Source organism: Fibroporia radiculosa (genome assembly GCF_000313525.1).
Source record: "Fibroporia radiculosa TFFH 294 genomic supercontigs, scaffold227, whole genome shotgun sequence".
NCBI lineage: Eukaryota > Fungi > Basidiomycota > Agaricomycetes > Polyporales > Fibroporiaceae > Fibroporia > Fibroporia radiculosa.
In genome coordinates, this window is record NW_012133185.1 from 1 (window position 1) to 22,510 (window position 22,510).

At 48.4% G+C, this 22,510-nt stretch overlaps 6 protein-coding genes across 6 annotated transcripts; 2 read left to right on the plus strand and 4 right to left on the minus strand.

The window, feature by feature from the left end:
• Positions 1 to 2,751: 2,751 nt before the first annotated feature.
• FIBRA_00530 (uncharacterized protein) lies at positions 2,752 to 3,271 on the minus strand (the record flags this gene model as incomplete). Its single annotated transcript, XM_012322424.1, has 2 exons — positions 2,752 to 2,843; positions 2,893 to 3,271. 2 exons carry the CDS (start codon positions 3,269 to 3,271, stop codon positions 2,752 to 2,754), a joined length of 471 nt encoding a protein of 156 aa, XP_012177814.1.
• A 187-nt stretch (positions 3,272 to 3,458) lies between these two features.
• On the minus strand, positions 3,459 to 6,386 carry FIBRA_00531 (uncharacterized protein; the record flags this gene model as incomplete). The annotated part of the gene is made up of 9 exons (XM_012322425.1): positions 3,459 to 3,499; positions 3,551 to 4,228; positions 4,291 to 4,472; positions 4,532 to 5,075; positions 5,137 to 5,243; positions 5,294 to 5,768; positions 5,826 to 5,959; positions 6,011 to 6,206; positions 6,257 to 6,386. 9 exons carry the CDS (start codon positions 6,384 to 6,386, stop codon positions 3,459 to 3,461), a joined length of 2,487 nt encoding a protein of 828 aa, XP_012177815.1.
• Positions 6,387 to 10,449: 4,063 nt separating this feature from the next.
• Positions 10,450 to 12,591, plus strand: FIBRA_00532 (uncharacterized protein; the record flags this gene model as incomplete). The annotated part of the gene is made up of 16 exons (XM_012322426.1): positions 10,450 to 10,734; positions 10,790 to 10,806; positions 10,856 to 10,940; positions 11,000 to 11,092; positions 11,159 to 11,242; positions 11,295 to 11,311; positions 11,362 to 11,469; positions 11,545 to 11,647; positions 11,701 to 11,762; positions 11,818 to 11,877; positions 11,936 to 11,951; positions 12,020 to 12,105; positions 12,172 to 12,216; positions 12,268 to 12,329; positions 12,380 to 12,459; positions 12,526 to 12,591. 16 exons carry the CDS (start codon positions 10,450 to 10,452, stop codon positions 12,589 to 12,591), a joined length of 1,269 nt encoding a protein of 422 aa, XP_012177816.1.
• A 28-nt stretch (positions 12,592 to 12,619) lies between these two features.
• FIBRA_00533 (uncharacterized protein) lies at positions 12,620 to 13,129 on the minus strand (the record flags this gene model as incomplete). Its single annotated transcript, XM_012322427.1, has 1 exon — positions 12,620 to 13,129. The coding sequence occupies one exon, from the start codon at positions 13,127 to 13,129 to the stop codon at positions 12,620 to 12,622; it is 510 nt and encodes a 169-aa protein (XP_012177817.1).
• A 659-nt stretch (positions 13,130 to 13,788) lies between these two features.
• Positions 13,789 to 14,541, minus strand: FIBRA_00534 (uncharacterized protein; the record flags this gene model as incomplete). The annotated part of the gene is made up of 1 exon (XM_012322428.1): positions 13,789 to 14,541. The coding sequence occupies one exon, from the start codon at positions 14,539 to 14,541 to the stop codon at positions 13,789 to 13,791; it is 753 nt and encodes a 250-aa protein (XP_012177818.1).
• A 512-nt stretch (positions 14,542 to 15,053) lies between these two features.
• Positions 15,054 to 22,295, plus strand: FIBRA_00535 (uncharacterized protein; the record flags this gene model as incomplete). The annotated part of the gene is made up of 20 exons (XM_012322429.1): positions 15,054 to 15,165; positions 17,871 to 17,920; positions 17,981 to 18,190; positions 18,251 to 18,268; positions 18,326 to 18,349; positions 18,407 to 18,520; positions 18,570 to 18,619; positions 18,667 to 18,846; positions 18,906 to 19,439; positions 19,489 to 20,358; positions 20,411 to 20,429; positions 20,483 to 20,540; positions 20,599 to 21,356; positions 21,417 to 21,468; positions 21,523 to 21,551; positions 21,603 to 21,684; positions 21,736 to 21,795; positions 21,843 to 21,984; positions 22,033 to 22,180; positions 22,245 to 22,295. The coding sequence occupies 20 exons, from the start codon at positions 15,054 to 15,056 to the stop codon at positions 22,293 to 22,295; spliced, it is 3,561 nt and encodes a 1,186-aa protein (XP_012177819.1).
• Between the last annotated feature and the right edge of the window lie 215 nt (positions 22,296 to 22,510).

Genomic DNA, 22,510 nt, shown 5'->3' on the forward strand with positions numbered 1-22,510 from the left:
TCAATCTAACACTTACTGCTAGAGTATATTCAATCTTTTTAGGATGCCAAGACATCAAAAGATCAAATATTTCAAGATGATAATGGCAGAATATACTCACAGTAAAAGAGCTATGGTTTATGATCAGCTATGGCAGCAAATTCAAATTATGCTGCTTACTGTAGCAGAACATGGAGAATTGATGGTTGAGAATGAGATTGTACAGTATACCCATAGAGACACTTGAACCCAGTTTATAAGCTTAATTCCTTGTGACAACATCAGCCATACCACAATAGCCATAATTGTGATCACAGTGTCAAACACCCTACAAACATACCAGTCAGGCTGCATATCTGATGTACATGTAGTAAATTCTGCCTACCACAGGAGTATAACCTAGCCAATGATATTCACTATAAGACCAACCCTGCAGCTTCTAAGATAGAACAGTACTTACAGAGTATCTGATTGTTTTAGAATCTTCAGGATAGTGCCACAAGTAGTACAGCACCTGGCCGCATGCAATACCATAGAATCTAAGTTGTAGTCGTGAATATTCAAGACCAATGGCTTTGAGAAAACGGGGCTTACTGGGTTGCAATGACTATTCCGACAAAGAACGGACCGATATTGCTATTGACATGAAGATCTGGCCCAGTCATGCGTTAAGTAGTGGGAAGTCTTACGAAAAAATGGAGTGTGGAGACCGAAGCCTTCTGATATATATATTATGGGGCATAATCCATGACGGTTTTCGGGTTCGCGTAGTACCCGGTGCAAGCATTGTCCTGATTGCAGGCGCAGCACATTGATCTCCAAGTGGGCAATGCTAAGTATGGAGCAGCGACAATACTTGACATGCTGCCATATTGCGAGGGACACGGACGTCAGGCGCGACAGAAGTCGACCTCACGACATTGACATCTATATCGTGTTCATATCAATCATCAATTTATAGCGAGATTTGGGGCTCACTGCACCTCATACGCTCTGTTCATCCATGATCGCAACAATAACAGTAATCAATTAAATCTGCGATCGAAAGACATATTGTTGCACTTCCGAGCACAGGCTGAACAAAACTTCCATCCGAGACGGTTTAGTGCCGTGCCGCAACGACAAGGAACGACAGGTGGGATCTGTCTGTAACGAAGAAAAGATCGGACAGTTTTTGTCCCAAATAAGTACCGACTCTGGCATTACGCGCGAAAGCTTCGTACCGCGTCATGAGTAGTACTTGGAGTCGCTCGTACCCGGGTAAGAATGAATATGGTACCTCAGGCCAAGGCCTAGGCAACCGAAGACACTGCCAAGTCCATGCGGAGGCATCAACAATGTCAAGTAGATAACACAACTGAACAATACCCGAGATGTCCCTCTATATGAAGACAGTGGGTCCATGTCGTCGTTCCTACCGTAAGACTGAATTGCGGGAAATCCCGAGAAGCGCGTAACTTGTAGAGCATGCATGAAATGTGCGCTTCCAGTCTAGCAAGACAGTCAGCATCATCGATGTAGTTAGGAAGAGTCAATGCAACAATATCGCACTGTCAATATGCGTACTTGACACGACACGGTCCGTCCGATTGCTGCTTCAAATTTGAAATGATGTACATTAGGATGTACACTCGACGGTGACCAGTCATGGGAACAAGGAAATGTTGAACGGACTAAATTGATTACCTATCCAGTAGCAACAGAGGATGCATATGGAAAGACAGTACTTCAATGTCCGCTCGCCTATATGACCTTGGGTCGCAGCAAGGCAGAAATTCGTTAAAAGACGGCCACTGCGACTCCAATGGCGAGTGGGGCCGGTGTCAACAAGCACGGTGCGACGAAGGACAACCAATGTGAAGTCACTGGAAAGTTACGATGCTAGCAGTACACGCTCAGTGCTCACTCTCTCAAGAGACCAATCGTGAGTCGTACTTTCTCAAACAGAGCTTGTACGTCACAGGTTTACATCTCAAGTTTATCCAGTCTCTCCGGATAGCAACCCCTAGCCTGTAGCTCTGAACTTGTGTTTGGCGGCTTGTCTGGATGCGATGCAAGTTACCAGTCAGGTAAGCTGACAAGGAGAAATATTCGTACGGTAGCACTAAGCAGCCGCGGGCCTTATGCTGCTCCCGAGCTAGACACATGGAATGTAGAGTGGAGCGACGGAGAGTGGGCTGATCTGTATCTTCAAGCAATGTAAGGATTGCAAGTTATATAGCCGTATTAAATGGTCTATAAGAGAGCCCACATAGGCCACGGCTTAAAGTCGAGTCGATTCAAGACCGAGACAACCGCGCGCGACTCTAGGCGCGAGTGACGCGATAACGTGCACTAAAAGCTTGAGCTAAGCTCGACTCAGCCCCTAGGCGGCAGCCTGTAGATAAGCACATTATAGTACCGGCTTCGAGCTTCAACCTTCGTCTGTCATGGATATTCGTATCCGACCAAGCTGGCACTGGTAATCCCTAGTAGTACATCCAAATTACAACTACTCGCGAACAGCCATATTATACACGTAGCTAGAGAACGATTACATTAATACCATACAAACAGACAAATCGTACAAGGACACATATATCAGTAGCGGATACATAAACGAGGTGACGGGTCTGAGGAGGAACCGCAACGTAACGGATGGGAATGATTACAGTGCCGTGAGAGCGATTCATCTTTACTGTATAACAGTCAAGAAAACATTCCTAGTATTGAACACGACCGGCTTCGGCCCATCATATTCTTCGTGTACTCCATCCAACTGGCCCCTCAAACTTACATTCTGTATCCGTTTGCACCTGAACCCCGCTGGATGTCACGAGCACCATTCAGAGCATTGTGAACAATATTCTTCGCCCTTGCAGTCACTGTGGACGCGTTAGCTTGGAAGACAGCGGCGAACTATGTCACACGTACGGTTCCGGCCTGCACGCGATCGAGCGTTCTGTTTCGGTCCCTCTACGTTTATAATCTGAGCGTGATTCGCAGGGTTCTGGCCCGCTGGTGGAGCTATTTGTCGGGTATGGAAACGCACTTCGAACATGATATCTCCATGGGTGTTGAAAACAGGGTTCGCAAGGTAGTAATTCTGCATTCCGGCGTATCCATATTTCCATAGGCCTTCGAATGCACTGAGTTCTGAGAGGATTTCCACGAAGTCAACGGTTTCTGGAAGCTCGCTCTGAAGACTGGCTTCAAGATCGACGAGCGTTTCGGATGTTACATCGCCGAAGAACGTAGGTTTCTGGATTTTTGGAGAAGGTGAGCCGGAGACTTTGACCTTCAGCCCATCCATGTTGGTCTGAACGCATATTTGGGCGTTCCAAGTTGCAGCAGATGTGGTACTGGGCGAATGCCATCATCAGGATCTACAGAGCCTCGCGAATAACGTGACTGCAGACTTACCTCCCAGATCGAGAACCAGATACAAATGATGTTTCCATTAGAACTTCTCCCCACACCTTTATGTCGAGTGATTTGATTCAGGACCCAGTAGGAAGCTCCACGAAGTTGCGCGTCAGACCTACAAGCCCACGATAAGGCCAACCCGATCGTGCGCAGTGAAAACACTTACAAGTCACAGTATACGTGCCGTTTGCGATGTTTCCGGCGCCCTCGTGTTCATACTTCCAAAAATCACGGTGCTGCCAGTGGTATTTCGAGAAGCCTTCTCGCTCGGCAGGAATGGACTGCCAGGTACATTTCTCTGTCTTCTTCCATGCATGCTTCGCCCAGGTTGTAAGGTCAAGCTTCCAAACACCGTTATGCACACCATAAAAGTTGGGGACGATGGTAGTGACGGAATTAACTTGAGAGAGGAGATGGAGCAGGCGTTGTTCCAAGAATGCCGCGCGCGATACACAAACTGTGCCATATGAGGTCCCTTTGGAGGCCCGAACAATCCAATCCGCAGAATACTCAAGCCGTTTGTAAGGCATGAGCTGGAATTGAGTCATTCCAAAAATGGCGATCACTGGTTCCTGGCTTGTAGATATAGTTGCCCAGTTTTGGCGGGTTATATTTAGCTTGGAATAAACTTGGAAATCAACGCTTGTGAGTGCGCATGAAGAGAAAGGGGAACCGGACGTCCAGACCGGGACAGTGTGGATTATGTGCATGCCCCAGCGTGCCAGATACGGAAGAAAGTGGCCCTTTAGATAATATATTGCAGCTTGCACCTTATCGATAGCACGATGGTTATGGTCCCGGAAGAGATCATTGAAACTTGAAAATTCATGCAAAAACTCGACATCTTGTGCATGTACGGATAATCAGCTGAGGAACGCAAGAAAGATTATGTAAGGAGATACATACGTTCGAAATCGAGGAATAGGTGAACAAGATGACGATCCGGACGGTCTCCGTGTTCTTCAAATACTGCCGATTGCGCGTGGTCGGCCAGCCAGCCCGCTTCAACGTTCAACTCGTGGTGGGCACATCTCTTGAGGTTGACTTCGAAGGCAAGGTGCCAATCATTGAATTCATATATCTCACTCCTGGATGAGGGAGAAGAATTGAGTGAAAACAGCGGCATATGAACAGTAGATATACGAACTCCGGCCAAGGCTGCCACTTCTTCAAAGCCTTCAGCCGACCACTCTCCATGTGGACCCAAAAGATTGCTCGATCATTGCTTAGGAGGCGGACTGTCAAGGGCGCGAACGCGGATGAAAAGAATTCATCGAGGTCCCACTGAGCGAAAGAAGGCCTGGACAGAGACCCTTTAAACCAATGCTTGGCCAGAACGTTGTTGATCGACGACTGCGAAATGGCCGAAATCTGATCGAATCCGAACATGTTACATCGAGTTACTCGTTCAAGCCAAGCTGAAGATCTCGTATTGGCTTTTTCCGAAGTCATAGTCCATGTTTCGGATTCTTCATCGTCATCGTTTTCTTCGCTGAGCTCATTCCAGAAAGGTAGCTTCCAGTTCTGCCAACGAGAATCATAGTTATAGATTATATGGAGATCGACACTCTCCAAAATGAGGGGATAGCTGCCCGTGAAAAAGTCCAGAAGGCGGACACAGTCAGCCGTGGCCGTTTCGTCGGAAACATCGACGCCGGGGAATGAACAACGAGGTTCGTATGGGCGTGCCGCTAGTGACGATTCATTCTCAGAACACATCATAGCTCTGCTAAAATTAACTGGGAAACGCACAGAGCAGGTCCAGCTTGCAACAAGTGATATATCCCTCCAAATCTGCTTCAAGGTCGACATTAGCCAGGATCGCAACCTTCCAGTCCTTGTATTGGCGGAGTGGTTCCCTGAAAAGCATCCTTGGACGGTACATACATGATGACATACATGAACTTACCCATTGAAGTCATCCGATTCATAAAATAGCACTTCCTCGAGCAAAAAACATAGAATTACCTCGCGCGAGCAGATAGCTATCACTTCTGGTGCTCCAAGACGTGCATGAAAGTGAGAATCGACGTCGCCATGGAGCGACCACAAACTGCGGTACTCTGCAAGAATGATAGACTTCCAGTCTTCCGTGACTCCACTCTGGTTACTGAGAAGCAAAGCAGATTTGAGCCAGACAGACGCAAGATAGGAATTGATCTTGTCGACGTTGATTCCGTGAACCTCACGAGCCTCTAAAGTCGTCGACCCTATGAGAGAGTAATCGATATTGAGACGGTAGCGATTGTCGTCGAAATCAGGGATAGAAAAAAGAACGTGATTTCCGGCCTGCTGGAGGAAGGACAGATAGTGCGACATATAATGGCTAAATGCATCTCTTCCGTTCATGGCTATAGGTGGTTCCACTGAGACCAATTGCGCATCTATCCAAAGACGTCTGTTAGCTTATCATTCAAGAAAGCGCATTCGTATATACGTACCGCTGAGGTTGAGAATAATGAGATTGATTAGGTTTTGTCCGCTTCCGATTTTCGAATCTTTTCCTTGCAAACCACGAACATTGAACTTTACGCGAAAGACAACCTCCACTTCGGAGAGATCTTGTTGACGATCCCTGAATATTACACCTCAATATGGTTATAGAAAGAAAGACAATCATCCATACCTTGTATGATAAGCTGTGCTGGGAGCATCGCTGTAATCCAGTCGATAGTATCCACTGGAGATTGTAAAGCACAAGACAACGTCATGGTTGCAGATGAACTCAAGCTGAGGCTGGCCGAATTTCGCATGAAACATGATGTTATTGCTTCGAACATTTTGATCAACGAAGGAGTACTGAGCAAGGGCATGAGAATACTCTGCAAATATTCAAGTTAGCATCTGACGATCAAATGACAGGTATACGCACGAGATATCTCTAAGGACTTGTCAGCTGGGTCATGGCTCTTGACACACTCGACCGCATTCTCATAGAGTGCAGTCAGCTGTGCGACCACGTAGTGCGAGGCTTGAGGGGCACAGTTTTCGCCTACACACATTCCGGGATACGATACGCTGTCGTGACCAGTAAGAAAAAGTAAGAAAAGCTTGCAGGAGGTAGTAGAAATGCACGAACAGAAAAAATTTGTGAGCGTTCGAGGGACGAAGACAGCGATGGGGGCTCACCTACAAAACCGAAGTCGGTCTTGATTTTATACACTCGTCTCCATGAGATCAGGATAGATACTGAGATGAACACGACCACCAATACTCGGAGTCGAGAAACATGCGTGGAGCTCATGTCCGACGACTGTACTGGTATATCATCTTCTTCTCAAGTGGGCATCAAATTCGGACGGCGAGCTCGAATGTGAAGTAAAACATCATTCATTGTGTCAAAAGAATCTATTGAAAGTAGCGGAGAAGGCCGAACAATACCAGAGATTCTGATGGGGTAGATGAGCCGAGTTAGTAGAAGCATATCGCACCGAGGTTCAGATACCCACAGCTTTCATAGCTGAACGAGTCAAAATCGGTACACGAAATTCCTCCAGGAGTGGTAGCATGACGAGAGAAAGTAGAGGCCGATTACTTCTGAAAGCTATGAGCCTAAGTTTGGAAGCTGGTAAGAAAACATTCCAGATCAGCCCATTTGCGTTTGACAGTTGCAGGGAATAGCACGGCAAGGGGGAAAAAAATGCGTGTCCCACGATGCCGCTACCAATGTGAGTCTTTATCATTCAGTTGAAGGCCAGTACCTGATGAATACACTGAGCGATGAACTTTCAATGACATCGATGTAAGTGCGATATTCTAAACCCACGCATCGTCATCATGTTTTGGGCCACCACGGGGTTTCGAAGCTCAGCTTTTGTAGCGCCCAGCATACATGAGGCCTGAGCATGTGTTATATCAGAATTGTTACGACCACGATGGTAAAGACAACAAGTGGCGTAGAGCTAGTGCCAATGAATGGCTTCCTCACACAGACCCCGAGCGCGAAAGGGTCCACATCATGGTAACAAGGTGGTGGACCAAAGAACGTTGTTTCTGGAGACAACGGAGAGAACTCACAATTTTATGCTCTTCACCAGCCCTCTACAGGAACTTGTAGTCCATGCCGAAGCACGGAAGAAAGAGCGAGAAGAGAATTTGTGGCTATACTGAGCGCTGTCGTTGAGCATTCACCAAAAGAACGTCCACAAGGCGCGTAGTTCGTGCAGACGAATGTCCTCGTTCGATGCACTCGATGTTCTCCTAAACGTACACAGCAAGGTGCGGTCATGCTACTAGTTCATGCGCACTTCTAGCTCACCTCACACCATAGCCGAAGAGATTGACATTTGCATACTTAGCGCGAGAAAAATGCTGGTCCATTCACCTGTCATCATTATCCCAGCATAGAAGATGATCCCCCCTCACACACCCAAGCGAGGGTACTTGTGGGGAGTCAAGAACCGTGAAATAAAGGTGCGAGGGTGGGGCCGAAGTGAGAGTATGTACTGATGATGATGAAAATCTATTCACAGCATCGCAGGCCACGAATTGGGATACGTCACGAGGTGCCAGATGTCAAGGAGCACTTATTTATTTGTCCGACTGGTGAGTTCAAGCTTAGGTGGTTATCTGGTTTGTAATGTAATGAAAGAAAAGTTCTCGCATGTCTAAACGCCACCAGACATACGTCCGTTAATCTTACATACCTAGTGTGACGATGGGTCAGCGCTCAGCGGCTGTGACTCACTAAATCCTTCATGGTATTTCCTGTATTTCTGTCATACAATCTACCGTACGGCTACACCCGCTCATCTACACTGCGGCCTGCGTACCATCAGTTTAATAAACTGACGCCTTTACAGGGATGGTGACATCTTCACTTCAAGAACGGGGTCTACCGTAATGCCTTCGCAAGATGGTCGAAGATCTCTTGTCTCGCCTATCACAAGCCAGCTCACTAATATGCAAGCCGAATTCAGCATCCCCCAAGGATAAGGTCGAACAGTGGTTGATGCACTATGAAACGTGAATCAGTTTGGTCATATGTGAGTACGAGTTAGTGATCACTGAGCGATGCAGATCCACTGTACTCATCTTAGAGAACGGCAAACCATATTTTCCCGTCCGATATCCTCTCGACAATCGCTGAAGGTAGACCAGGATCATGATTTCCTCAATAAGTACTTGAATACGGAAGTCGCTCGCCTTCAAGAAAGGATGACGAGGCCCGCTTAGTAGCCTATCAACTTACACACAGGCCCAATCGTCGATGCCCGCCAGCAAAACTCCGAATCATAGCTACCAGACATTCACAGACTGGTTGGACCGTGCAATGTCAAAGCTGATCGCGACAGTGACGTGACTGAGTGCTGATAAAGAAATCACCGATACAATAGCATACAGCTGATTTCAAACCGTAATCCGCGATTCAGTCTTGCCGTATAGGATACAAAACGTTATAGCGATGGACGCCTGTATTATCTCAAGAATTCGGGGCATGTTCTCTCCGGAATCCGGACCTAAAAAACGATGCTTGAAACCACAGGGTGAAGTCTTTCACCAAAGAACGTAAGCCCTACCGAATTTGAGCGGATGGGTTATAGGATGTATATTGAACACACTGAAGAGTGACACCGAGCGCGGATTTGACCAAAAACTCCGCGACCTCATAGCAATTCTCTAGACCGATGCGTTGCGCGGTCGCTAGGGGGTATAACTGGCCCCAGAACGAAGTCTGGTCGCGGCAGATGAGAGCGTAGAGCTTGATGAGGGAACAAACAAGCCGCCCAGAGACGACGGATGGGAGACCAATTTTTACAGCTGTCAGACAAGAAACTGTCTCGAAAGCCACGTGTGTGTGAATGAAAACATCAGGATGTAAAGGTCCGGACACCCCACAGACTGTCTGTGTCGTCAGAGATCAAGAGTGATGGGAGCTTACGAGCTATATTGAACACGAAGGGACCAAGTACAATCACCGTTTGCACTGACTCCGCTGATCTAGGACTATTGACCGAGCGAGTGGGTATATTCGCGAGGGAGCAGAGATAACGAGAGGTAAGTCTTGCATATGCCCTTTAGAGTTGGTCTCCTACGATATCGACACCGCACTCTATCGGCATCGCAGCGTATTAGAACTTCGCCGTAGATTCCTCCTTGGTTTACAGTTAGAATCAGTAGCTCATATATGAGGAGTGACCATTGGCGATCTCTGCCAAAAGCTGTAGCATATCAAGCAGACACCGCAAAGACAAGACTCTGGACCAGGTGTGAAACTTAGCAGCGAGTGTCGCAGTCTTGAACACAAAGGTAGTAGAAGACGATACTTTCCAAAGCGGAAATGCAGGGTTATCGCTTCGATATGAATGCCAGAAACAAGCTAGAAGTCTAATTGCAAGAAAGAGGCGGCCCACCTAGCGCAACTGGCCGCGTCATGGGAGAGGACCGGTGGGCCACGCCGGCCCGCTAGTTCTCTTCGAACCCAACGAACTCTCTCGGGACTCTCCCAAGTCCATCTTCCTCCGCGCCGCGCTCTCGCCCTTGTGTTTAGCCTATGCTTTCTCCAGTGTATATAATGCTGTTCAAAGACAATACTGGGCTCATACTCTGCTGTATCAGCAATGCAGCTTGAATTTGTCTGTCCACGAGAATGGTAAGTTTCTCGACATGAGCGAAGACTGTATCAGCTCCTCAACAAGCTCGAATGACACGATTGATCGAACGCAGGTAAGTCCTGGCTTACCGACACGATTTTAGCATGCTTGTCACCGGTCGGCAGCGTATTACACGGATATCGTATACTCAACGGTGTTAGCGGGCAATGAGTCGCCAAGGCCAGACGAACTTGTGCTTCTCCCGGTTATGATTCGCTACCTCAGCATCCTGCAGCCACCCCCACGCGCTCCTCGTGACACTGCGAGGAGCATTCTTTCAGCACATTTACAGCATCACATGTTCATGCCTCTGCGGACTATCCGGCCCCCAGCAGTGCCCCAGCCATGTCGTGGTCCAAGCTTCCAAGTCCCCAGTGACCAGCGTATACGTATATATAACATGCAGTTATTCACAATCGAGACGACGGTACTCAGGTCTCTCAGTTGTGCAACTCCCTAGGCAGGTTCCACGATGCTCCTGAAGCACGCGTTTCCCGCCCTCGCATATGCCACCTTCGCCGGTGCGTGGTCGACGTTTGTGGTCCCGCACACTGAAGGGGTGGACGACACGCTCGCTCTGATGGCTGCTGTTGAGAACTACACGTCCAACGCGTCCATCGTCTTTGCGTCCGGCACGACGTACAACGTGTGGTCGCCTATCACCTTTCCGCCGCTCACGAACGTCGAGGTCGTCGTCGGTGGTAATCTATCCTATCCGGAGAGCATCGAAACCGTGCAGAATTACGTTGCTGCTGCGGTGAGTGTACATCTGGCCGTTCGCCTGTCGTGAGCTAATGCCAGTGTGTGTAAAGAATTTTTCGGGCGCTTGGTGAGATAGTCGAATAGGTTGAGGTGTATGCGCCTGACCTTCGCACTAGGATCTCGTTCACAGGAGGAAATAATGTAACACTTCGTGGGAACACCGACCCCGACTGGGGCTGGGTTGATGGCCACGGACAGCAGGTACATATGTGGTATTCGTGGTTCGCTGCACCAGTATGTTGACCAAGTTGGAATTTCAGTGGTGGAACATTATGCAGCAGACGAACAGGCCGTACGGATGGTTATTTGGAAACATCACGAATGGCGTCATTCGTGACATGAAAATATACAAGGTCAGTTTCAACTGTGTGGCTCCTGTTCCCAGAGCGCAGCCGTCATTCATTTTACCTTCTGTGTAGCCTATAGCGTGGAACTTCCTGACCACTGGGTCCAACTACTTGCATATCTTCAACAACACGATCCTCGCCGGGTCGGACAACGCTGTGAGTCCGTATCAGCCTCTGTTTCCCACGCGTTTCTTACTCGTGATCTCAGTCCTTTCCTTTCAACACGTGTGTCTCGCTGCGTTCATGTCCTGTCTCGCCTTGTGACACGCATATAGTGATGGATTCTCCGCCGGGGGCACCAACTTGCTCTTCGAGCGCAATCACGTTGTAAACGGCGACGACTGTCTTACCGTCATCAACGGAGCGAAGAACATCACTTGGCGGTTTGTCTGATCCGTCCATGCAAGTAGCACACACTTGACTAACTGCTACATGGTCCGTGTATCTGGCCGATACAGAGACAGTTACTGCGAAGGATCGCATGGCCTTTCTGTTGGCTCCCTAGGTAAGGGTGGGCAGGACTCCTTGGTCGAGAATGTTTTGTTTGAGAACACGATAATGGTAAACCAGGTTTTTTCATACATCTTTCGGACTTCTAAGCTTCAATGATGCAGAACCGCACGCTGTACGCAGCGCGTTTCAAGAGCTGGACGGGCGGGAATGGGGCCGCGATCAAGTTGGTTTTACGCCATCCTATGTGGGCGTTTGCGGTGCTGACAAGGTTCTTACAGCGCGACATGGAGAAACATCGTATTCATCGACGTTATGTTCCCCATCTATGTGACGCAAAAGTACGTGCTTTCCTCTGCTTCTGTACGACATCTCATCTGACGCTGTACATGCTCGCAGCTATTGGGACCAAGATGTAAGCTCCTCGCCATGCAAGTACTCACCCACGTACTGACCAATCTCATCGCCCATTGCATTGCGTAGGTTGGTCCGCGTCCGAACTCGTCGAGCGTGAATGAGACGCATATTGAGAACTTTCTCTTTGAGAACTTCGTCGGTGTCATAAACGAGTGCGTCCTTTGATCCTACTGATCCTGTTACCTTCATGCTGACCACTATGACTCTGGTGCTGTCAGCACACCCGGGTATGTCGAAGGCTCATGCATCAGCGATCCGTGCTGGTACGTGCAGCGCTCTCGTCAAATCCGTGAATTTTACCTGATCCATTGTAGGTACTACGTCCCTGGCGCGACCGGGAAGGAAGTCGTCATCTTCGACCTGTACCCGAACACTGGTGCGTTCGCTCTGCGTCTGCTTCTCTCTCCAAGTTGATCTCGTGCGTAGCGACGAATATCGTCGCTAAGAATCTCTTCGCGCGCACACTGACAGGTGCACCTGTTGCGGCAATGTGTAATGTAACTACTGTGCGTCTTTGTTCCGTTCGAATTTTGACAAGGGTGGGTTGACTGATGCGTGAGCGGATGTGACAGGTCACAAGTGACGTCGGATTTGTGTGCTGGGATGGGCCGTACATCCCCACTTCAACGGGACTATAGTTCTCTAGGGATGTCGTCCCTGGGGTTCTCAGCGAATGGGGAAAAATGAGTGGCCATAAATGCATATTGTACAATTGATAGAACGCTTCAAATGTCGAGCATCAATCATGATGTCCACGATGACTTTCTTCAAGACAATCGAACTCTCAGCCGCGAAAGACGCAGTGCACACCTTGTGCCATGTTTCATCATCGTTCTTTTCCACACAGATACCGTAATGGAAAGAGTTGTCCTCCTTTGACCTACAAACTAAAACTATCAATTCTTCGTCAAATAGTACGGAGTCGCCCAGCCGGCTGCGCGGTACCCTTCGTGTCCCGACATTGGACAGAAGTTTGAGAATTTCGGATGCGATCGCAAAGGAATCATGGACGGACTTTAGGTTCGCTTTGGCAATTCTTCCACCTCGACCAACGACCTCCGTATACTCGACTCCACTTTGGACGTTTGAGAATGTGCCGAGTATACCGAGCTTGTCAGCGAAGGTCTCGATGTTGAGCCAGTCAGGAATAAGCTCTGCCCTAGCCTGCGGGTGCATGACTCCTTCCCTCGTAATCTTGGCTTTATATGACTCTTTGTGGGCGTTCCTTATATTGAACGTTTGTTGTAAGTCCAAAGTATCTCATCACATATCTAGTACACGAAAAATTAAGAAATAGAACCCAAATAGCGCAGGGCATCCTGCGCTCCCATTTCGAAATACTAAATGACACCATTCAGGCTGCGGAATCGCATCGTGCAACACCTCGTTGCGGATTGACCTCTGACATTACAAGAATAGGAGGTTCGTGAGGCTGAGGTTAGAGCGGCGAGGGACATACATAGAATGACTCACGGCCGCAAAGTTAACGGCTTTTTCGTGACGACTGTCTCCCTGAACCCGCTGCCGCCATCCTTGTCGCCAAAGAGCTCAACTTCATTCCAGAGATTCTTCCTGCCGCATACTGTTGCCTTTCTCTTACGTACCCACACACGATTGGAGTCGCTGTCGAAAGGGCGATATCGGAGTCTTTTTCTTAAACTCATATGTGCATGCGCAATCCAACCGTGCGTGGCTAGTTCATCATTCGTAACACAAGGCATCAAAATGGTGAGCTCTCCGCTCGAGAAAGCGCATTCATTTCGTCCGACCATAACAATACAGTTCTACCAATACCTAGGTACATCCAAATCGCGAACACCACCCATCTTCATAATCTATTCAAGCTCATCTAAGTACATACCCCCGCGACGGTGAAAGAGGAAGCCGCCCGCTTTCCCGACATCGCTACCGACATCGTTTCGGTTGATGGCTTCATTGCTATCGCTGAGTGGCGTTGCCGTTCGGTAGGGGGTTTTGGTACTGAAACGCACAGGCTGGCGCAGAGGAACTGAGGTGGCGTCAGGGAGAGGTCTGTTAATGACCGGTGAAGTACGGCCCATGGGGTCGTACCCGCGTCTGAGGATGCTGGAGAGTAAGCCCTCTCCGAATTCTCCGACGCCGCTCCCGACGCTCTTCCAGTTGATCGCCTCGCTGCTTTCAGGGTCCATCGCGGTCGCCTTACGAGCCATAAGCCATGTCTCGAGTTCACGGGCGGCGAGACGGTCCTCGCGCTTGAGAGAGTGCGCGAGGCAGCTGCCGGGGGTCTCGGTAGCGTGTGCTACGGATTTCCAGCTGAGAGCCTCATTGCCATCCATCTCGCCACGCGCAAGGAGAATGCGCTGGACCTCGCGCGCGAGGAGTGGGTGTCCCTCCCGGAGGTTGTGCACGAGACATTTACCGATCTTCCCGGTCATTTTTCCAACCGAGCTCCAGTTGGTTGCCTCGCTTCCCTTGGCGGGAGCGGCGCGGTTCATGAAGTCATAGTCCCGCTGAACAAGATCGTATCCGGAGGGATATACAGGGCGGGCGAGAGCGAGCGCGGCAGCGAGAGCAGCGAGAATAATTGAGGCAGCGAAGGAAGAACGCATGTCTGTGATTGATGAGTAATTGGAGTAGTGTATGTCTCGTGAAAGAATGTGTAGAACGTGAAGGGTATTGTCGTTATAGATCGAAAGCCGGACGGTCTTAAGAATGAAATACGAATGAAAGAATAGAACAAGGCTAACAGAGCATTATTATTTGAAAAATAAGAAAGGGAAGCTCGGAAGCGTACCGGCCAGCACCTTTACTTAACAGTCCTGAGCTCGAAAAGAAGAAAGGAAGCGGAGAGCTGGGGATTGAAGGTGTAAGGAGGAGCCTTTTATATGTCCTCGAAGGTGTGGCAGAGTCGAATTAAGGTGGAAATAGCGCCTGGGTGTGATTGATGTCAGGACCGATTCCTGTGTCATGTCAGAAGCAGTGGCGCCTTTGCGCAAATGAAGATGACATCTAGAAGATGCAAGAGCAGCATGCAACTTGTGAGAGATGAAGCGCATATCCAATCTACAGCAGTCAGAATTAGACGCATGAACGGAACGCTGAGGAGGTCGACGGGTACACTATGGCCTACGCACCTAAAATGAGCCTCAAGAAAGCAGCAGCGCAAGGCGCGATGAGTATCGAGAATATCTTCGCACATGAGGTGGGATCTGGTCATCGTGATGTTGAAATGCGTAGGTGTTGGTGCATTGCCATGTCCAGAGAATCAAGATTGTAGCGGTTCAGGCCAGAACGCTGACACTATGGGCATTCATTTATGCTGCTTTGATGCCTTCGATACAATGGGCATGCGCCACACTGCGATTGAACATTAACCCTGACGATGGAGTCCTTTGCGCGCGCCAAATACGCGATGATCAGGGCGTCAAAGCTGGGCGACCGGACTGGACGTCGTCACGACCGTTTTGACAGCGTTGGTCGAACTCGGGGTGTGCTTCAAAACCATACGGACTCTCGTGAATAAAGATGCCGGATCTAGAAGCAGATCAACGCCGAAGTACACAGCGTTGAGGATGAGATTTGAGAACAAAGTGAGCACATGACCTGTTCGACATCATTGCAGTTGATTTCGTCAATTCGAGACGGAAACGTATGGCAGGGTAATCGAACACACTGACGTAGTGTAGGTTTCGGGCATAACGATAGATGGTGTATAATTCATCAAACATTTCATGTGCCAGTAGGCATGGTCGCAGTGCCTCGAGAGCATGTTGTAGGCGCATAGTAGGGTACAACCTCCGAGTCACATCTCTGATCTACTAGAGGCACTCATCTCCTGGAGGCCGTACAGACGTGAGCTAGAACAGAAGATGGTTACTAGAGCAGGCCAGAAAATAGATTGACTCACTGCCTCTCAGGTCGAGTATCAAGCAAAAAAAGGAGGAAAACCAGTGAAGGGCGCTAGACTAGCCATTATAATTCCCTTCCTCGGGCACCAAGGGTGAGACATAACTGAATAACAACAAGGGCCGAGAGTGCATGAAATCCGATAATAGCAGGAGGGAGGAGGAGGCCCCGGCGTGCACCAATACACATAGATAATTGCGACGCGCGACAACTAATGTAGCATATTCGATCTCCACCGCCGACCCGAACGGCTCGTTCCGAGTCTACGGGAGGTCGCAGCGACGACCTCAGACTTCCTTTACATGATAAGTAGTGGGACTTCAGCTACTTCAAGAGTGTCTTATCGAATGTTGGCATTTGATACTGAATCACGAATCTTCAGACGACCCTCCTCCTAAAATTTGTTCGGGGACTTCGAATTGTGTGGGCCCACAATTGTGCATGATCGCGGCCTACGAGGAAGACATAATGCTGGGAGATGTCCATGGTGATTCAAAGACTCATAGTTGAAACTTGTATGTGCATATGTTCAATATGTCAAGTTCAAGCTTCAATTAGACATTTGCAATATTCTTATTGTTTTACGTTGATTTGTGTGGGTCTGTCAGCGAGCTCATGCCATTACTGCGTATGCATTTTCCCAACGCGAGTAATACCACCTGGCATCGTCTTCTGGGCCTGGAAGAGGTGGGATTTTTCATTTTGACATCTTTTCTCTGTGATTCGCACCACCATCGTCCCTTTTCTCTAACAGATTTTCAATTTAGAAATAACCTTCCTAATTTTTGAGAATATGATTCACCGTCTACCTGCACGAGTGTCCGCCAACTCTCATCGCTGCGACGCTTCCTCAATCATCACAACGGGACTACGACACGGTACTAATCATTTCACTTGTATGCATAATTGAACATATCTCACTTGTTCTTCACAGAGGCCCTGCTCATTCTAACATTTATGCTATACTGAGAATGATGGAAATTGGCATAATCGAGGAGAACGTCAAGTCACTGCATTAAAGAGATCCTCTAAACAGTCTCCGTCTGATGTTGTTTGGGGAGATCTCGTCGCTGCTTTCGTTGTCTCAGAACTTCCTGCTCGACACTATCTTGGGGAATATAAGGCAAAGAATCCTCCAAATTGTCGATCAAGCGCTTGATACATTACAATGAATTCTTGTGTAGAAATTCTGGGCCAACGTACCATCAACGAGCATATCGGAATCTGCTCGCATCTACGGAGCAATGCTGGCGAATTTTCGCATGCGCACACTGAATAGCTTCCAGAGTTCCAGACTTGTGCACGAGACTCTCGATGGAGGCCCCTGTATGTGAGTACCGAACGCAATATAGGCCGGTAGCTTACTGACAACACTTGTGGGTCCATGAGCTCTGACGTGCAACGTGTACTAAACGCACCTTGCCGCGTAGGGTACACGGTGCTACATCCATAGGATGGCAGTTGATTCTGGTAGACGGCCTACCGTAACGCGAAGAACGGTTGCGCAGTTTCTCGGGTCAGCGTAAACCTTATATCTAATCGCCGTCTTGTCGCGTCCCCCTCATCCTCATCCCTCCCACGACGTAGTGCAACATGACGCAGCGACAGCAAAATGTCTGCAAGAACTTCTCATCTCCATCTGGATGTCGATTCGGCCATCGTTGTCTTTTTTTACATGATTTAGCTAGCCAGGCCGTGTCATCTAGCCAATCACCTTTTCAAGTTGTATCATCAAAATCGCAGCCGTCCCCAAGGCTCGAAACCGCTTTTGGTACCTCTCAGCGCACATGCAGATATTTCTCGACCACAGGAACCTGTACCCGGGGATCCGGATGTGCTTTCCAGCACGAGCAGGGGCCGGGCCTGACTGAACAGCGTGAAGGACTGGAGGACTCTATTCTTCAACCACACAAACAACCGTGTCATAAACTTCTCTCTCCAGCAGGATGTCCGTTTGGCGATCGTTGCCGGTACTCGCATAATTTGGACTCTGGGTCAACAAACGCGCCATTCTCTCAAAATTCCTCCATAGCATCTGAGCTATTCTCGAGACCAGCGACTTCCTCCGGTACCGCTCATCGTGTATGCAAATTCTTTTCTACTTCGGGCACTTGTTCAAGGGGCTTCACGTGCGCTTTCAAGCACGAACAGCAGGAAGCGGCTATCGCACACCAGCGATTGAGATCGGAGTACGACGGTTCTGTTCGGGACGAACGTCATGCTTTAACACCAAACGAAGTCCATTCTCGTATCAAGACCTTCCTGATAGACAATTTCGAATTCAGGTCTGCAGCACAAGCTCAAGCCTTCGTTCGTATCATCTCCAGTATTGATGACGAGAATAAAGCCTGGGTATGTCGTATCAGGAAGCTTTTTATGTACAGTATTAACTCACGGTCTCTTGTGTCGCAGAGCGCGGATAAAGCTCAGGTTTGTTGCTGCATTTCTGTTACGAACAGTGAAAATGCTTATACTTTTTCTTGACAGGCCTTTCTCGACATGATTGTCAAAGTACGTGTCGTCGATCATCCTGGCTTAGAATAATGACAATGTATCTCTTTTATCTAGTCTGATGGTATACTGCGGATTGGAGACGTGTTCCGGTTCGATCGAGTTGACACTGCGGTCGGTACCACTAGGACTATTCTGTCGTTTCAAAACGGATATTTCCCAATATTGAAGGTATGTTTTTCGATTAATAGAGCCCCACCAACATACATAGCCCTCGTAGTATTTTGCGTCGAACCTGGTCTTGAGGAACACGCTGCATAGGAACACCAAGTGCGTGTTGTCATTGCTGATGATTTCTCTCTAAAATTATTTTCAAGCCGTCTTTATGCCGTTCTTGACACCAACTACGACTCCGTCCATTCCGTGAATGAAAATTCCATTTCGAAACTTATTGAAGCCAAATCTTGGAAAGACCAAACGTCAGGCCATGTGCAGCCTATGCAAATCGTTCTTGATGGTGTGGTCGTCTTCAAGACGCTCTCAACCGTTCTACATCAGTGAGTATTCTCACCTATGATACGTTATCGGCTGAGTATAGCCCTTCTTCGTGATATAGGTTTTTGAATCGGTTCAAAAACGCAGTGCGCTCTCACCCAGGTGTTGCCAAACTCGTGATAAAATTAGTCGCTTGGTTCGATATCTGGACATCCGATGTTTCAGCGACCCCATCTCGATTCATGGATCCTATATGCGCGTTTCCGCAGAGCTCGCGTGACGTAACCATACGCAACCTGCAAGAGGATATTCGCCGCTTGCATGCCATTGTTCAACGCAAATCTGAAGCCGCTGGGGTGCTCCGACGCCCTGCAGTTATGGGCACTCTCACGTTGAGGGAAAGGAGACAAGCAATCTCGTTGCAGCTCGCTCAAACCCACGATCTGCCGGGAGATTTACACGACGAAGGGCCACGACACGCCAATGATCATGTCAACATTGGTGACATCCGTATTGTCCCTACTCATGAAGAACTCCTATGCTGCACTGCTCCATACTTACCGGTTTTCCACCAAGATGCGCCGCATCATCTACCTTCGAATTCCATGGACAAACACATAGATATTCTTTTTCGACTATCTCGCGAGGAATTGACGTACGCCTATACTTCCCCTCATGGCCACCAAATAACCATATTTTTGTAGCGCGTTGATCAGGTCCTCTCTTTTGGCTATTCATAGAGATCTCACGGAAATATGGAAAAGATCAAGCAGCCAAAAAGGAGGGACACAACTTGAAGAATTGCTGTCCAGCGGTGGAGGAGCCTATAGGACGCCTGCCCCTGATTCCATCTACTTCCAAGTGTACACTGGAGTACGCTTCTCGCCCGTTCGTGCTGAAAGACACGGCGTCACTGTCGGGTTGACTATTGATACTCCGGCACGTTGTGGAGCTCGAGATCCAGATGCAACCAGGCGCTACGAATTCTGGGAAAGCAGCAAACGACTTCAAACTGGATGTCTAGTCACGCTGGTTGTTGTTTCCAACGGTACTCTGAAAGTGTATCTTGGGGTTGTCGCTTCATACAGCGAAGAGATTGCTGAATCGTCAAGTGAAAATCCAAACGAGGTTCATGTCGGAGTATCCTTCTTTGACTCGGAGGTCGAGTTGATGGCCCTTCGACGCGAAAGCCTCTCAACGAATAGATCAACGTTTGCTATTCTCATCGATAGTAACGTCATGTATGAAGCAACTCGGCACGTCCTTGAGAAGCTACAAACGACTGAGCCACTGGACATCCCCTTCTCGCAGTATATTGCGAACAATGGGTCACTGAGAGGTGTTGACCTGCGTCCTCCTAGATATGCAACTGCTCCGGGATTTAAATTTGATCTCGACTGTCTCAATTATGACTCGGAGTTACGACACGAAGAATCTATCGAGTCTCTTGATATAACCCAAGCTGGAGCTATCGAGCTGGCCCGCCAGCAGCTTTCCCGTTTGAGCAAGCTAGACCCTAGCCAAATCGATGCGCTTCTGAACACATTGACTCGAGAAGTATCTCTAATACAAGGGTGAGTACGCGCTTTACTTTTTGCCCCTCCGAGCTGATTTGCGTCGGTCAAGACCGCCTGGTACCGGTAAGGTAAGCAAGTGCATATCCATGCATTACGCTATATTTAATGTCGCATTATGCAGAGCTTTACTGCCAAAGAGATCCTGCGCGTCCTCTTCGCGAGTGGCATCAAACCCATCGGTACGTCGTCGTAATTTGCAGATCAGTTCATCGATATCATTATGATAAATGCACCTAGTGCTGATTTCATTCACGAACCACGCGCTCGATCACTTGTTAGCTTCTGTCCTGGACGCAGAAATCACCCGCAAAATAGTGCGGCTCGGCTCGCGATCTTCGGATCCGCGTGTTATGGGGTTCACACTAAACAATTTGGAGAACGTTGACGATGATATCCTAATCTTTGACAACTCTATAAATCGACAATACGCCATTATGAAGACTCTCGAAGCGGAATTGAATGCAATGATTCCGGAAACTGCTCAGCCGCAAGGCCTCTCTTGGCAAGAGATTGCAGATTTTTTAGACTGCCATTATCCTGAACATCACGAGAGTATTTTGTATCCTCCATTCTGGATCAGTGGACTTTTCAATAGGGCTCTAGAAGACGAAAAGACCAATGGCAAATGGATTACTGTCGGCCAAGAGAAGTCTGGCACTAGTTTATCGCATACTCTTTATGGCTTCTGGCGCGATGGTGGTGATATACAGTTTTTAAAGTCGGCTGATTTGCAACTCCCAGACATCTGGAAGTTGTTCACATCTTTTGGGAATGGCGAAAGTCTACCTACTCTGCCCACTTTATCCCGCCCAACTGAAGATCTCTTGCAAATGAATTCTGTGTGGTCGATGTCGGTGGACGAAAGGGGCCGCCTATCAAGGGAATGGGAGCAGAGAATCCAAACAATGGCACACGCGTCATTCATAGAACGCTACGAGCAGCTTCGTGAAGACTACAGAGAGGCTTGCGAAAGCTACCGTGATATTGTAGATGAGGTATGGGTCATGTTATATCATTGTACTACTCTGAGACTGAATCTATATTCCACCCGGTAGACTCGTCGCCGCCGTCTTTGCCAGGCAGACCTTATTGGATGCACCACCAGCGGTAAGCTTAAACTATAGTGCATTTACCATTTATTGCTCAATGCCGCCGCCATAGGTGCGGCCAAATTGACGTCGCTATTGAGCGTAGGTATTTTCTCGTCGTAGGTTGGAATTTCTATAACAGGTTTTGTGCAGAGTATTGCGCCCCGAGTATTGATGGTAGAAGAGGCAGGACAGGTCCTTGAGGCCCATGTGCTTGCATCTCTTGTTCCGTCAGGTATGGTGCACCCCTGTGTCCTCCAGTAAAGTGTTTCTGAATCCCGCACAGTGGAACATCTAATCTGCATCGGAGATCCTAAACAGCTTCGTCCGACTCTCACAAATTTTGGTAAGACCTTTGTCTCAATCCTTTTACGTGCATCTTATGTGTTCCAGCGCTTTCCATGGACAGCGAAAGCGGAAAGCAGCTATACAAATTTGACAGGTCCATGATGGAGCGGCTGGCGGATAATGAACTGCCCATGTCACAGATCAATGTACAGCGGAGGATGCGACCCTCTATTTCGCACATTATCAGGTATGCAGTATATCGTATAAGGATTTAACTGTTGATGCTGGGTCATAGGCATATTCTCTATCCAAAGCTGGAGGACAACGAGCTTGTATTCACTTACCCACCAGTAGTAGGCATGCAGAAGGACGTGTTTTTCTTCGATCATACTCACAAAGAGAATGATTCCAATGACTCTGTATCCAAATCCAACGACTTCGAGGTTTGTTTATTTCTACCATATGACGGCGTCTTAGAGCTATCTGATCTGAAAAATACACTCATAGGTCAAAGTCGTTGTGGATCTCGTTTTGTACCTCCTACAGCAAGGAGCTTAAAACGATCCAGGAGATATAGCGGTTCTATGCGCTTACCTCGGCCAGCTGCAAAAGGTTCGCGCTGCTCTTCGTGAGCTCAAGATAGCGGCTTCTGTAGATGAGAGGGATCAAGAGCGACTCGCGCATCAAGGAATCTATGAAGAACCTCAATTTGAAGAAGTATCCGTTATCAGACATGTAAATTAATCTTTGTCCACTAAATCAGGATGTTTGAC